This window comes from Pieris rapae, chromosome Z (genome assembly GCF_905147795.1).
Source record: "Pieris rapae chromosome Z, ilPieRapa1.1, whole genome shotgun sequence".
NCBI classification, from domain to species: Eukaryota; Metazoa; Arthropoda; class Insecta; order Lepidoptera; family Pieridae; genus Pieris; species Pieris rapae.
This window is the reverse complement of record NC_059534.1, coordinates 5762016-5776562: the sequence shown is the minus strand read 5'-3', so window position 1 is coordinate 5776562 and position 14547 is coordinate 5762016. Positions and strand designations below refer to the sequence as shown.

At 32.3% G+C, this 14547-nt stretch overlaps 1 protein-coding gene across 1 annotated transcript; it reads right to left on the bottom strand.

Moving 5' to 3' along the window:
* Positions 1-531: 531 nt before the first annotated feature.
* LOC123690573 lies at positions 532-2303 on the bottom strand. Its single transcript, XM_045634196.1, has 2 exons — positions 2170-2303; positions 532-1500 (listed from the first exon to the last, which is right to left on the bottom strand). The coding sequence occupies exons 1-2, from the start codon at positions 2301-2303 to the stop codon at positions 681-683; spliced, it is 954 nt and encodes a 317-aa protein (XP_045490152.1). The 3' UTR covers positions 532-680.
* Positions 2304-14547: the final 12244 nt, after the last annotated feature.

Genomic DNA, 14547 nt, shown 5'->3' with positions numbered 1-14547 from the left:
TAGCTTTGCAATATTAGAATGGGCCAAAATTATTAGAAATGATCAGTTATCATATGCGTTCATATTGCTATGATTATTATTCTATACAATAAAAATGCGCGGTTATTTTTAATTAAAAGATTGCAGAGCATTTTATTACTCCGATGCGGAACTTAAGATTAAACGACACTTAAATAAACTAGATTGCGCTTCGGCGTACTAAATCACAGGGTACGTGCAAAGTTTGTTTATATTTTTTTTCTATCTTTACAAATGATTCTCAAACTTAGGAGATAACTTTCTTTCTCTAAGTAAACTAGTCTTTAATTTTTCTTTTCTCGTCCCAAGTATATACCCACAACACACCAACATTGATGCGCAATAGCCTGGTTTTTTGTTATTTATATTTAAATAAGTCGATAATATATATAATACGTTATTGTCATTATCATTTATATATTACAGATATTATAGGTAAACATATACAAATATTACACCAAGCTATCATAAAAACATCAAATAAATGATACACCTATAAAGAAATATACTGAGGGTTATTTGAGAACCATACATAGAAAGTAAAGGTGGCGCCAGGAAGGCGCCAAGATTCGCTCGCAGGTAATTTTAATAGACGTCACATCTCACAGATTAAAAAAAATTAACTCTTAAAACATAAATTGATTTGAATTATGTAGCCGAGATTATTTTTCGTTTCTAATTTTCAATGATTTTGCTTTATTCTCAGCAAACAGACCAGATCTGTCCGCTAACTTAAAAGTCTTACAAAGTAATGTAACTCTCGCCCCGCCCGCATTCTCATCAAGAGTCTTAACTGTGTTCGTCAAAAGATATTTATTTGTGAAATGCGAATCTCCCTTCGCTACTTTTTCTTGCGATTTAGTTTGTTTTTTATCTTCATATTCGGAGATCGAGCTAGTACTGTAATTGCAAACAACGTCGACTCGAATAACTTGTAGTGTGGCGGGACTGTCGGCTCTAGATATTGTCAAACTTTTTCTCTTTCCACTTTTGTGAAACGATATCTTTGTATCTTTATCACGAGACTCTAAATCTTTCTTATCACCATTTAGTATCTCATTAGGTTTCTTTTTATTTGACTCACTTTTGGCTGTTTTAAAAGTTTTGGTTCTCACCTTATTTTTTGCGACATTTTCTTTAGGTTCAATAGCATCAAATAGGAATATGCTAGATTTGCCTGATGAAGGTCTCGAACGATCATTGTTTATTAAATACTTGGCGTAATCGTCGTAGAAGTAACATGTGAGCTCAGAGCATCGATCACCCTCATCAAAATTATCTTCAACAAGTTCTTTGACAAACATTCGGTGTTGTCGGGATGTTAAAGTTTTGTATTTGAAGCTAGTACGTGGTCTTTTCCTATGTTGTTCTACTCCTTGGAACTGTAAATTTTGGACTGAAAGGTATAAGTCATCAGCGCCTTGACGTAATCGACCATTGTGAAATGATCCATTAAAATTGGCGTCTTCGTTAAAGTTGAACCTGCCAAAGAAAAAAAAAAATATTTCAATAATAAATTTTATAATGGGCAAATTTTCTTAAAATTTCTGAAATTTCAATTTTAAATGATTATTCAATTTAGTCTGGAAGTTATCATTCAAAACCTTAACTTTATATTATTTAACATTTAAATACATACAATATTACTAAACAGGCCCCTAGTTTCTACTGTCGCCCAGAGATGGCGCTGTCTATTCTCTGAGTAACTAAATGCCAAACTATTGTGGCAGGGGTAGATGCTTCGCCTCAGAGATCATTTTTTATAATACTAGTTCGTAATGTTTCAAGCGTTTAGAATAGATAGTTAGATAGATGCATAACAATAAGATCTATCTGTCGGTCTTCATAGACCGACAGAAGCTAACTGGCATTTTGAGCCTACTTCATGGTTAATCGGTTTTGTAAACTGTGTTTAATTGAAGTATGGATTCGATTCTTGTTCGGAGTACAAGCTATTGTACTTTGTTATTCATTTATCACTGTCATATTTTTAATCAAACACGTAAATCCGAGACCAAAACAATGGGAAATGCACAATTTCTTCGTACCTTAAGCATGCCCTATACATAGACTGTAGGTAGCAGTATTTTATAGACGCCAATACATCCATCCATCTAGTCTCCGCAAGTTGTTTTGCTAAGTGAAAATTACCTGTCGTAGTTCCTCCATACGTCTTGCTCTGGATCAACAAGCCGCCTCTGACAATACCTACGTGGTCCATCGGCTGTTGATTCTTTTGGTCCTGTCTTCGTTCTCTCCTGAAGTTGGAGCTTTGCACACTTCATTTCAACTAAAAAAAGATCAGATATCTATAAAAAAAAAATTATAAAACTAGAATGTATAACGCAATTTTTTTTATTAAACCGTGGAAAAATCTATAACTGTAGAGATAGTGTAGGTAGTTAATATAGCAAATATATTTTAACTGACATGTTAATTTGGAACGGAATCAGTTATCAATTTGACAAGCAATACATTATATAAAAGAGTCTTTCTTATTATCGTTATCAACCCGATACCATTATTGACCGAATCAAGGCAGCAACTCCTAGGAATGTATGTTGTTCTAAGTCTAAGAAATAGTAAAAATAGAACTGATTATTCTTAATCTATTTATTTTGTTTGTTCTTTGTGTATGTGTAATGTATCATAATACCAAAGCTCAAAATTCCTGAATCAAAAGACTAGACTCATATTTAATAAAAAAAACACCTTCTATTCAAATATAATATTAAACAAAAATATTTCTTTGTAATTATTTTATAACATCCAAATGCCTAATTATAAACCACGTTTCGTCGTCAATTGTTTTGTATTTGGCATTCTTTTCAAACACATTGTTTATAACGATTCATTTGAACAAGTTCTGAAAATATATTTGCCTTCCTTTTCACTCACTGGGCATAAATATCTGAGTAGAATGAGACAGACACATATTTTTTTAAAGTATTGATAAAGGAACTACAATGCCGGCAGGATGGTGTATTTGATCTAGCTTCTAGCGAACGAAGCTTTACTAGCGGTCCACATGGTCTTGGGAATTGCTTCGGCAACGATGCAAAAAATGTTTCCTTGTGAAATTGTACGAGGGCCAAATAGTTTTGATCATCGGATATATTGAAATATCTTAAGAAAGAATTTATAGATTGAGAAAATCTTAAAGTAGCATACATTATTATCTAATGATAATGTATGCTACTAAATTATATAATCATAATACTGTCGTGGTAATCAATTTTGTAATGGTATAGGAAATGCTGACCTGAATTGTGTTCACAATCCATTATAGAAATAAAATCTTTTGTTCACTAAAATAGTTTCAAAGAAAACTATGAAATGAAAATGTCTTCACCAATGTCTATTTAACTTTGACAAAAAGTTCGAAATAGCTCAATCGTGACGCGACAGTTTCATTGGTTTATTTGCATAATTACTGGGTCAGAATAAAAAACACATTTGATACGTCTTGTACGCCACAAACAGTTTAGGTTTAAATGTCAACGGATCACGCAAACCCGTAAATTATACGACAGGAGTAGTGCTATTTTTGGCAAATTATTCCAAATTGAAACTAAATATTTAGTGCGTCGTGAATTTTGAAGGACAATAGGATTTTGAGGGGTTATTAAATTTAACTATTTGGATTCACGACATTTCTGATTAAAATTATTTAGATTTTCTTCATTATAATTCCTGTTTATTATAGAGCGGTTATATTAACTATTATTTATTCCTTATTTCTCAAATTAACAATGAAACCAATTAAATTTAAACTAAAATATTAGTTTTACATTAACAGGCTATCCTGAAAGTTGACAAGATTTTTTTATAATTCACCACATTCATACTATAATAATACTTAAAATATCAAAATTAATCACGTCGCAGTACAAAATGCGCACACTATGATAGAATAATAGACACAACAGCTGCTACGACTAGATGAGCACACAGACAAACATCTTGTTGCATCGCACACGGACGTTTTGGATGACAAAAAATGCATTATTATTATCCTGGAACCACTGCATGCCACGGAAATATACAATCTATAGCCATAAGGTGTAAGATGAATACAGCATAATATTTCCGAAGGAAACGATTAACTTAGATTTAACCTGCATTCAAATGGTTGCAATTGAATTTAGACCTTGATTTACGTAGTATAAGGTCTCGAATTAGAAGTTTGGATGTGTACATTTAAGGAATTCAACAATTAATAATACTAACTCTCTATATAAAAAATCTTTAGGCGCCAAATGCGCCTTGCACTTCTTATGTTAACTTTGGAAGTTTTGTGGAATTTTGTGCGGGACGTATCTGGAACGTGATGTTATGAGAAATTTAGTAATATTTTTATCTCAGAGTACATATTAGCAAAAAAATAACGTAACGTACGTAATAAAGTACGGTTTAATTTACAGCGGTGACTGTTTTGATTTCTTTATATGTACTTTGATTAAGGTGGCTCATATAGTCAGTATAAATTTTCAATGTATAATAAACTGAGATACAATTGCTTGCAATCTTAGACACCTTAGATTTGAATTTACGGTAATTTCGTAAAATTACTTGTGAAGTACTTAAGCATATTAAGAAAGTCGATTCTATTTAAAACAAAGCGAGCCCCTTTTGTAAAAATCTCTTAGAAAATATTTCTTACAACTCTTTCTGTTTCGTTGAATATAATCTTGAAACAAAGGGAATTCGTGGAACAATTGACGAATTAGATACGACGTTAAAACTTATTTCGCTGATGTAATTCAAAAGAGTTCCCGTTCTATATTTCTTATTTTTTTTTAGTAGTTTAACTTAATTAACCATTAAATAGAAATTTGCATCCATTATGAGAGCATATCATTTCATGCAAAACCTATAAATTTAAAGTAGACAGTTTCTGCTGCGTTCCACTATGTGGAACCAGCTGCCCACTGCAGTACATCCGAACAAATTTGACTTAGGGTCCTTCAAGGAAAGAGCGTACAAATTCCTAAAAGGCCGGCAACGCACTTGCGAGTAATGCGAGTGTATCACTTAACTTCAGCCTGAGCCTCCTGCCCATTTGCCTAATATAACATTTAAAAAATCGTTACCTTTAAAAGTTAATGACATTTTGGATATGTATAAAAGTTATTTGGAAAATCTATTTACGTACTATTCAACTCGTCCTATATTTACCCATTATCCATTCGTATCAATGGACAATCTATTTTATCCTGACGATATCTGAACGTATTTTCTTCAATGAGAAATGGAATGTCGATACTAAAACGAGTATTTATATCACCAAACACCCACAAGATTTTGGTGAAATATTATGTTGGTATGATATAACTATTTTAAGCAAAGCCTTTTATTTGTATGTGTAATACTAGTACAACAAATGTAATACAACGTTTAACATGAATTTTCATCATTAGAATATTGTTTCAATACGATGTTCATAAGAAACATGAGACAAGATGCACTAACAATTATTGACCTGTCATTTTCCACTTGCAACGTAATCCCGAATCCCCGCCAAACAAGTTGACCACTGTACAACCTGCCACTGGGTCAAACATTACAAAAGAGGGTCACTGTTACCATGTATTGATTACACTACCGCATCCTAATCTTTCGTCCGACTTCACATTACCATCACAAAAGGCTGCCCCCCGTCGTTTCTAAAGAAATAAAATCACTTCGGACACGCCCATTGCTAAAATTATATTTCGTTAGAGTTACAGTGACTGATTTATTGGTCCTTTTTATATCCTGAGACAATGGCGCTTTAATTATTATCGTCTTTACGGGAATGGTTCCCATGTTATAGTTCTACTATGGATTGATATCTTGCGCTAAACCTATACACCGTGCACCGGCTGTATTCCGGACCCCTTTGCCCCAAAATCTATCATAAGTCGGACAATGCCATGTGCGCGAATATGTAGCAGTGGTGAATAAAGGGATGATATATTGTTAAGTCTGATGTGATTAAAAAAACCATTTCCTTAGTGCTGTCAAGGTGCATTATTACTAGTGATGTTGATGCAGGTCGATATCGATGTTGTGATTCAATTTATAGATAAAAGCTTAAATATAATAACTAACCTTAAAAGGTAGTAACTGAAGTACTTCATATATTATTAAAAGGTCTAAAGTCCTTTTAGGCAAGGTTCCGAAGATACTGGCAGCATGCCCCCTTTGAATAGCTAGACCTTTCTCCGTGGTAGCTGCCAGCTCTTCGGTCTCCTGTCATGTCGACTAACCTTTTTGATATTTCCCTAAAAAGCCTTATAGCGCTAGGACCTCACTGACACCGAATGGGAAAAAATTATATTCCGAGCCTGGAGCCTTGTATTTGCAGGCTTTATTTAGCGTTTAGCTGTGTGATGATATTTTTTCATATATATAAAATTTTAATGAAATATTACGAGGCGTTTAGTTAACGCAGCTCACATTAGTGTAAGAAAATTTAACGTTTTTTAGGGTTTTTTTTCATAAATTATACTTATCACTACAGCTAGTTTCGAATCTAATCCTTAATTTCAGCCTATAGATACATTAAGCAGCTATGTTACATAAATAGTAAAATTATTATGTATGAATATCGATACACAAAGTAGACCAACCCTATTACCTTTCAGGTGAACGTAATCGTTGTGGGAAAGAATTCTTCTATCTCTTTCTAAATTGTATCTATTTCATTCTAAAATTACTCCCTAGTCTATTTGATATAAAAACATTCAATAAATTCAAGACCGAATGTGATTAACGAACACGGCAAAACTACTGTTCGTTAAAAGATACGTGTAAAGTAAGTGTAGGTACGTAAGTTAACTTTAAAATATATTAGATAAAATGAACTTTCTTAAAAAAGTTTAATGTGGGCATACTTGTCTCTTATATATGAACGTATACGAATATATATGAATATCAACCAGAAATAATCGCTTGACAAGGACTCGAAGGCAGGACACTCAAGAAAATTGTTGTAAATCGTGCAACCAATGCATCACTCTTCGTCATCCATAACAATTAGCCTTATTATTAATAAAAAAAATTAGTTTGTGCAATATGAATAAATTTTATAGCAACCGTCTTAAATAATACGATGTAAAACATATTCCTCAAAGTAATGTTTTATTTTTAAGAATAATATAATTCCATAGATTGTAGTGAATTAGTTGTAATTAGTATTTCCTTTATGCATTCAAAATATGTACGTAGTAAACGAATAATAATCATAAAACAGAGTGCAATGAAATATCTTTAAAAATATATTTATTCAATTGTTCTTACACTTTGTACTTTACAACATTAGTTTACAGCCATTTTCGGATCTTTTGTCGGTGTGCCTTTGTTAAAATCAAACGTACCGCTCGATACGCACATTTCTATACACATTATCCATTTCTATGTAAAATATATTGCAACTTGACCCTAATAGCTTCGAAAAATCTATTACGGATAGTAACGATTATCATGAGAGTCCATGAAAATTATTTTATTTGAGCCCTGGCATAAATATTCCAAATATATAGGATAGGCAACTAAGGTCCACAGTCTAAATCGTGCCTCAAGTAACAATTTCGTCTTGAGCGCTGAAATATGTCAAATTCCATACACACAAAATTGTTTGACAGCTTTTCAAACTATATTTAAGTTCGTTTGACATTCGTAGTTGCATATCACACGTAACACAAAATTATATTTCCGGCGGAAATTTAACTCAAAGCTCTAGGCTGTCAGCCTAAGGCACAGCCCGGTATAACAATTATAAATATAGATAATTTAAAAAAGATACATCTCATAGGACTCATTAAGTTCATATGAAATGTATAGAAAATCTAGTGTGTAATTCATTATAAGAATCCACAACATCACCCATATGTAAAAATAGGCATGTAAATGTCAGATTAATTTTCATTGTCTTTAAAAATTTAATTACCTACCCCATGAAAGCATTACGCGGCAGTGATATGTAACTTCTAGGAAGGTGATGAAATAGTTTGATGGCGTATGACTTTTTTGAATACATCGTGGAGCAACATGCAGGCCCACAGCCGTGTTGGATCCCTCGGAAACTTAACTTAGTGAATATATCATATAGTTTTATATAATGTCTGCAAACTCCAACATGGGTTGAAAAATAATTGTATAAGTGCTTTTTTCCAATTACTCGAAAATCTGAACAAAAAAATCTATAAATCTATCCTAAGCTAGTCGATCAAAAATCGCTGTATTTATATTTATGTATCCTAAGGGAGGATTTATATGACTCTGTATATTATGTATGTTTATTATTGCCGTAGCATATAACGTAGACACAGTTTACGTAGCACGCTTAAACACATCGTCAGTTCACAATTTGTTTATTCACGTTAACGTTTGATTATATATATATATATTTTAAAAAGCAACAAATAATATTACATTGACATTCAGTTGCGATAAATTTAGATCAAATACTAATTACGACAAGTTGTAATATGGAACGCATTATGATTTCAAGTAATAGTTATATTTACAATCATTAACAAAGAGTATGAATTTCCATTTTGTAGAATATATGCACTAAAGCAAAGAATTAAAAAAAAATTATTTCGTGTTCGACTTAAAGGTTAATATTTTACAATCCGCATTCCAAATAATAGGACATAAAGACTATATATATAATGTATTAAACTCAAATTATCACACTAAATAAATTTTAATACAAATCTACATTTCTAATACACAAAGTTTCTAGGTTACTAGCATAACAGATGTCAAGACGTATTAAGTGCCAATAAAAAAAGAAAAACTGTGTAAAGCGAGTGAAGTAATAAATTACCCGTTTCCATAAACAGTAGAGGTGCGTTGCGCCGCTAGACGCCGCCGCGACTACAGGCAACCCCTATCATAACCAAAGCCTTTCCTAAACCGCGCTCACAATAATTAGCTGGCAATAATAACCTACTGAATCGATCTAACCATAGAAGACTACACGCACTAATTTATGTTTTCAAGAAAGATAATCTAGTAAAAAACGCAAATAGAAGTACATATTTTTTTACTTTTAGCGAAGTCAGTGAGGTTAAGCAAAATTTTTAACTGTAGCACTCATTTATTAAGAGTGTAAAACACTATTGATTCTGTGACCCAAAATACATCTTGGCCTCCGAAAGAAAGTTCCACCGCTCCCTATGTCACTTGCCGCCTGTTGCTAGCTTAACGTTTAAGCTATTAAAAAGTAAGTTCACCATCCCATCGTTTGTGAAATCATCTCGTGGCTTCTTGTTACCAAACTTCTTGTTTTGTGTATATTCGAAAGGTTTTTTACCAAATAACTAACAGTGATTTGTTTGACCTCTTTTATTTACACAGTTAAAACATATAACTATAATGATATTAGCGTACTTTAACCACCCACTCAATTGATATACGAGTATAATAATAATAATTAGAGATCAAAAAATATTTAATAATATATTTAATAGGATTTCATTTCTACTTAACTGTATTATTAATCCTTTTATGGCACGATTAGTAATTCTTAAATTTTTTTAACTTGAATGAAAGAATGAGAGCTGTGCTCTATTCTGTAACTTCCAAATAGCGATACCGACGGCGAATCCGAGTAATGAGTTTTACATCCACGATTCCAAGGTACATACAAAAGCATCGAGATATCTGTCCTGTCTTTTAGAGATCCATAAATCATACATAAAAGGAAATAAAAAGGAATATTTTCAATTATAATTAATGTTTGTTAATCCTGCAGCTGAGTTTCATGATCGGACGTCGAAGCGGAATACGAAATTTCACCTCAACGTCCATCATTCTACAACTAAGCGTTTAAGTTAGTTTTTGCCGCGCACTTTGTCTATATGGAAGCAGCTGCCCACTGAAGTATTTCCGAACCAACTTGATTTAAGGTTCTTCTAGAAAAGAGCGTACCAACTGGTGGCAACGTAGTCGCGAGCCCTGAGGCATTGGAGAGTCCATGGGCGTTGTTATCACTAAACATCAGAGAAGCATCATGCCCGTTAACACCCTAAAATAATCTACCCTGAATGAGGCATTGAATATACCTTATTGGTTGCCTTCCATAGTTATGACATAAAATCACACGTCACATAATCGTCTACATATTATATTCAATTAATCTATATAAACTGTTGTAAGCGCGCCCTTATAAATCATGACGTAATACATTCTTATAAAAGGTGTTTTACCTTTATACCCGTGAAGGTTTTCCGATTCACTGCGACACAATACTTGATATTACAGATTAATATAATAAAATTGATATCAATACTGTTTTTATACGCAAAGCTTATTCTAGACTTTTGATGTATTTAAATCTTTAAAAGTGAATGCCAAAAATTAATTATTTCACCATCTATGGTGAAATAATTACTTTTTTTGAGTACTCTAGTGTCCCTGTCAGTCCTAATAGCGATTTCAATGATGAATTTACAGCACGGTACTAAGGATGATGATTAAGGGTATAGAAATGTCATAGAAACGATTATGCTATCGGAACCAGCGCAGACCGGTCGCGTAGACGGTTTTTGCAGTTCATACTGAAGTACAAAATTCAAGGCAAGAGATGTAAGAAGAAAGAAGTCGTGGGTGCGGAACATCTTACGTTTAGCAATAAAGCGGAACATGAAGAAAAAGCGCAGTATACCTGATACCTTTAATCTAAATAACCATTGTATTATTTTTAAAGTCTCTTCACTGACATATACACTTAAGACACAAGTAATTAACGTGTCATATACTAATTAATATATTGTCATTTGTTTGACACGTAATCGTGCTTTGTGTCACGAATCACGATCCTCACATTGACACTATGCGAAAAACGCAGTTTTGTATTACGCAGCCCGGACATACACTACACCACTATTTAAGCCTTGACTTGTATAAGCTATCGCGGAATATGCCCTAAAGGAGTATTAAGATCATACATCAAGAATATAATATATTCATGAGCACACCCGACATACATACCCTATCAGATAAAATAGGTGAATCAGGTAGATTTAGTTAAATGTATCTCTTTGTATATACATATAATTTATTTCACCTTTGGCTATATCTTGCGTTTTTTTTATTTTTTATGCACATATTTATTTAGCTGTAGCATTATAAAAATATGGATTATAAATACAATAAATAAATAAAAATTAGTGCCAAAAAACACAGTCTCTGTTAAATATACTCTACTAAATTTTTCCACTTACGTATTTTAACACTATGTTAAAACTCGCTTGTGATTGATCCTTGTGATTGTACATATAAAGGGCATAGAGAATGTACTAACTTGAACAAAAAATTCATTTTTAATTACAACCTTGTAATGTCAAATTAAGATTGACATTTGAAGTCACTCTATGGTCAAATTGTTCGCGTGATAAAGTTTCATGTAAGACTGCATATGCATTTATTGTGTCCATAGATAGCGTTGCGTGGCTCCGTGGGTGTTCTTAATATATCGATTACAAATTGAGTGCTACCCATATGCGAAATATAATAGAGTTTCCTTAGTTTTTAATTCACGGAAACGATTTTTCCAATTACATATTGTATATTTCAATTATGGCTTTTACTTTCAGTTGGAAAATTTATAAAAACAAATGAAATTGTTTGAAATTTACACTAAATTAATATATGTCTTTAAATGATTTTCATAGACAATGTTTCCTGAATTAAATGTATGAGTACTATATTGTCGATATATTGATTATGTACAATCTATTGTCTTATTACAATAAAGATATCGTCCCTCTATTTGGATATATATAATTAAAATATGCATTTAGTTAACCAAACTTTTAAAAAATTAGGTAGTCATTCGTATTGCTAGTTTAATTATTAATATATTTAATTATATAAAAAAACTAAACAGCATTGCTTCAACCTGATTGTAGTCATAAATCGCGAAAAAAACGACACATTCGACCACCCATTACGATTAGTTACAAGTATTCTGTCCCTCTTTCACTGGCAGTTTATAGATTTGCTATCTCATTTTTAGCAACAAAATGTTTGTCTAATGTACCATTGTTGTTTTGGGGGTGGTCTTTGCGAGATTTTCAAACTTTGACGTGACATATGACGTTTTATAAAACTAACTGATATTGACAATTAAATTAAATGAAAGAAGATTACTAGTCTAAGAACTCTTCGATAGGTTTTGTAGCGGTACTCTTACCACGGACTTTACGACATACATAAACAAGTATTCTCCTTGTTGTCCTATCTAGACCACTATGCCGTGTAAGCAACTATAATGTAGTATACGTTCTATAGTGCAAGCATATATACGTATACAAGTATCTATAGTGTTTCACAAAATACCCGTATTAACCTGAAAAGCTTATCCATTAAGTTATAGTGAAAAGGCAAAGGTATTCATAATTAACCGTTGCACGATATACAGATAGTAATTATTGTTAAGCTGAGTACTGAAAGCTAATATGTTTCCTTTGCTGTTTCAAAGTAAAGAGAGAGAGACAGTCAAGGAGATGATTATTTAGTAGCCGGTGGCTGCTATCGCTAACTTGGAATTATGTACGAAAGCTGAGGAAATTGGAATCACAAGATGCATTTTGAAAGAAGCAAACTGGGGCTGCGAAGGCCCCAATAGAATGTGAAAGTGGACAGTAAGGGATTCACTAGAGGAATTGGATGTTTAAGTTATATAAGTTTGTACGATATAAATATATATATATATATGTGTGTGTTAATAAGTTGTATAAGTTTAAGTTGGTTTAAGTCCCACATGGCCAAATAATTGCTGAGAATGCGAAATAAGCAATCCTTGTCGGTTTAAAAAAGTATAGATTTATGTTCAGATTCTGAGATGGGGCTTCATCATTAAATAAGACTTAAATTAATAATTGGATTTGGTATACGAGGATGCTAAGATCCTTGGCTTAACTGTAACCAACTTCCAATACACGTTTCTATGAAGATTTACTGTATGCAATTACACTGTTTTTACATTGACCACGTACACGACAAAACTATGTATTGTCAATTTTGAGTAAAAAAACTGACTAGGCAATTCACTGTATCAGAAGGGAATGTGTTTATTATATTAAATTTTTCAATATTATAAATTGCAGTGTTTCGTGTGTACTTGGCTCGAAACAGTGGTTGGCACCAGGTACCACTTTAATTTGAACTCTATCTTGACAACACAACTGCGCAACATGCAGTTTCAAATTCAACCTCTACTATGCAAAGTTCGTGATATTTCATTTATAACTAAGTTACTTAGCAAGCTAAATTATTAACATTGTTTATATAACGTATAAACGTTCCACTTAAATGTAATTACTAATTAAAATGGTTATTTAAAGAAAAACACTTTTTTACGGATTAAAGTTATGTATTATTGTATTTAAACTTATAATTATTTAAACATAATTTTAAATTTAACCGACGTTTCGCGTGCTTTACAGCGTGCGTGGTCACGGTGACTGAAGACAAAGGTGTTAAATGTCAAAAAGTATCACAGCTGTAGAAAATATTGATAATATACAATAATACATAACTTTAATCCGACAAAAGTGTTTTTTTTTCATGTGTAATAGTTTTGTTAATAAAAGACAATATTAAAATGGTTATTATTATTTTATAGACAAACATCGATTTTTAAGTATAAGCAACCAAGCTTTATTTGCGCAGTAAACAGTAAAATTAACTGGCTAACTTGAGTCTAGTATCCACTACTAATTAAATAACGTTGCTAATTATTAAATAATGAAACGAAGAAAATATTATCCAGGATTCGACGAGATGTACCTTAACTTTATTTAAGACTTATTTTTCTTAATATTCTTGCGTCAGTCATCGCTCTAATATACATTAAAATTTAAATGTTTACGAGTATTTGACCTAAGACATTTTATAAAGCAAAGTCAAATAGCGGTAGATATGACTAAATAATGATATTTGAAGGTGATTTTAGCGAGAGACAACCACCCTGTGTGGTCCATAGAAGCATACATTATATTTAAAATTCACCTTCACCTTCAAAAATTATTATCAATTTTTTAAGCTTTTTTATAACAGCTCGTGCTAGGTTTCAAATAATACATTTATCACGTTTGTGACGACTGTTATGAAATTATATTATTTAATTTCAATAAATTTACGAAGTGGAGTGCAGATTGCAGCGTGAATTTTGGCGGCTTAACATCCTTGTTACATGACACAAAAACCAGAAACCAATTTGCTTCGCTGCTTTGCTTTCAGACAGGAGTGGGAAACAAATACCTAAACAATGCCTCTGCCGACTGGAAGAGAATCGAGTAGCCGTAAACTTAGAGCGCAAGCTCCCATGTCAGCTTCAGTTTAAGAAAATTGTATTGTGAATCTTTTTTGGAAGTATTTTGCAATAAATTGTATGCTTGTCTTAACTGGAGTATACTCTTGATCTAGTAAACCGATTTTGTAGAATACTTTATACATTAGAAAACGAGGTTGTTTTTGAGTGACACAGGCGTACCCAAATGAATTTACTTGATAAATAATAGTTATTAA

What these genes read in the sequence shown, in the direction of transcription:
- LOC123690573 (XM_045634196.1), bottom strand. Translation starts at nt 2,303, where the DNA reads ATGAAGTGTGCAAAGCTCCAACTTCAGGAGAGAACGAAGACAGGACCA. An exon ending in GTATGGAGGAACTACGACAG is followed by an intron (nt 1,501 to 2,169) that starts GTAATTTTCACT and finishes TTTCTTTGGCAG; the next exon opens with GTTCAACTTTAACGAAGACG.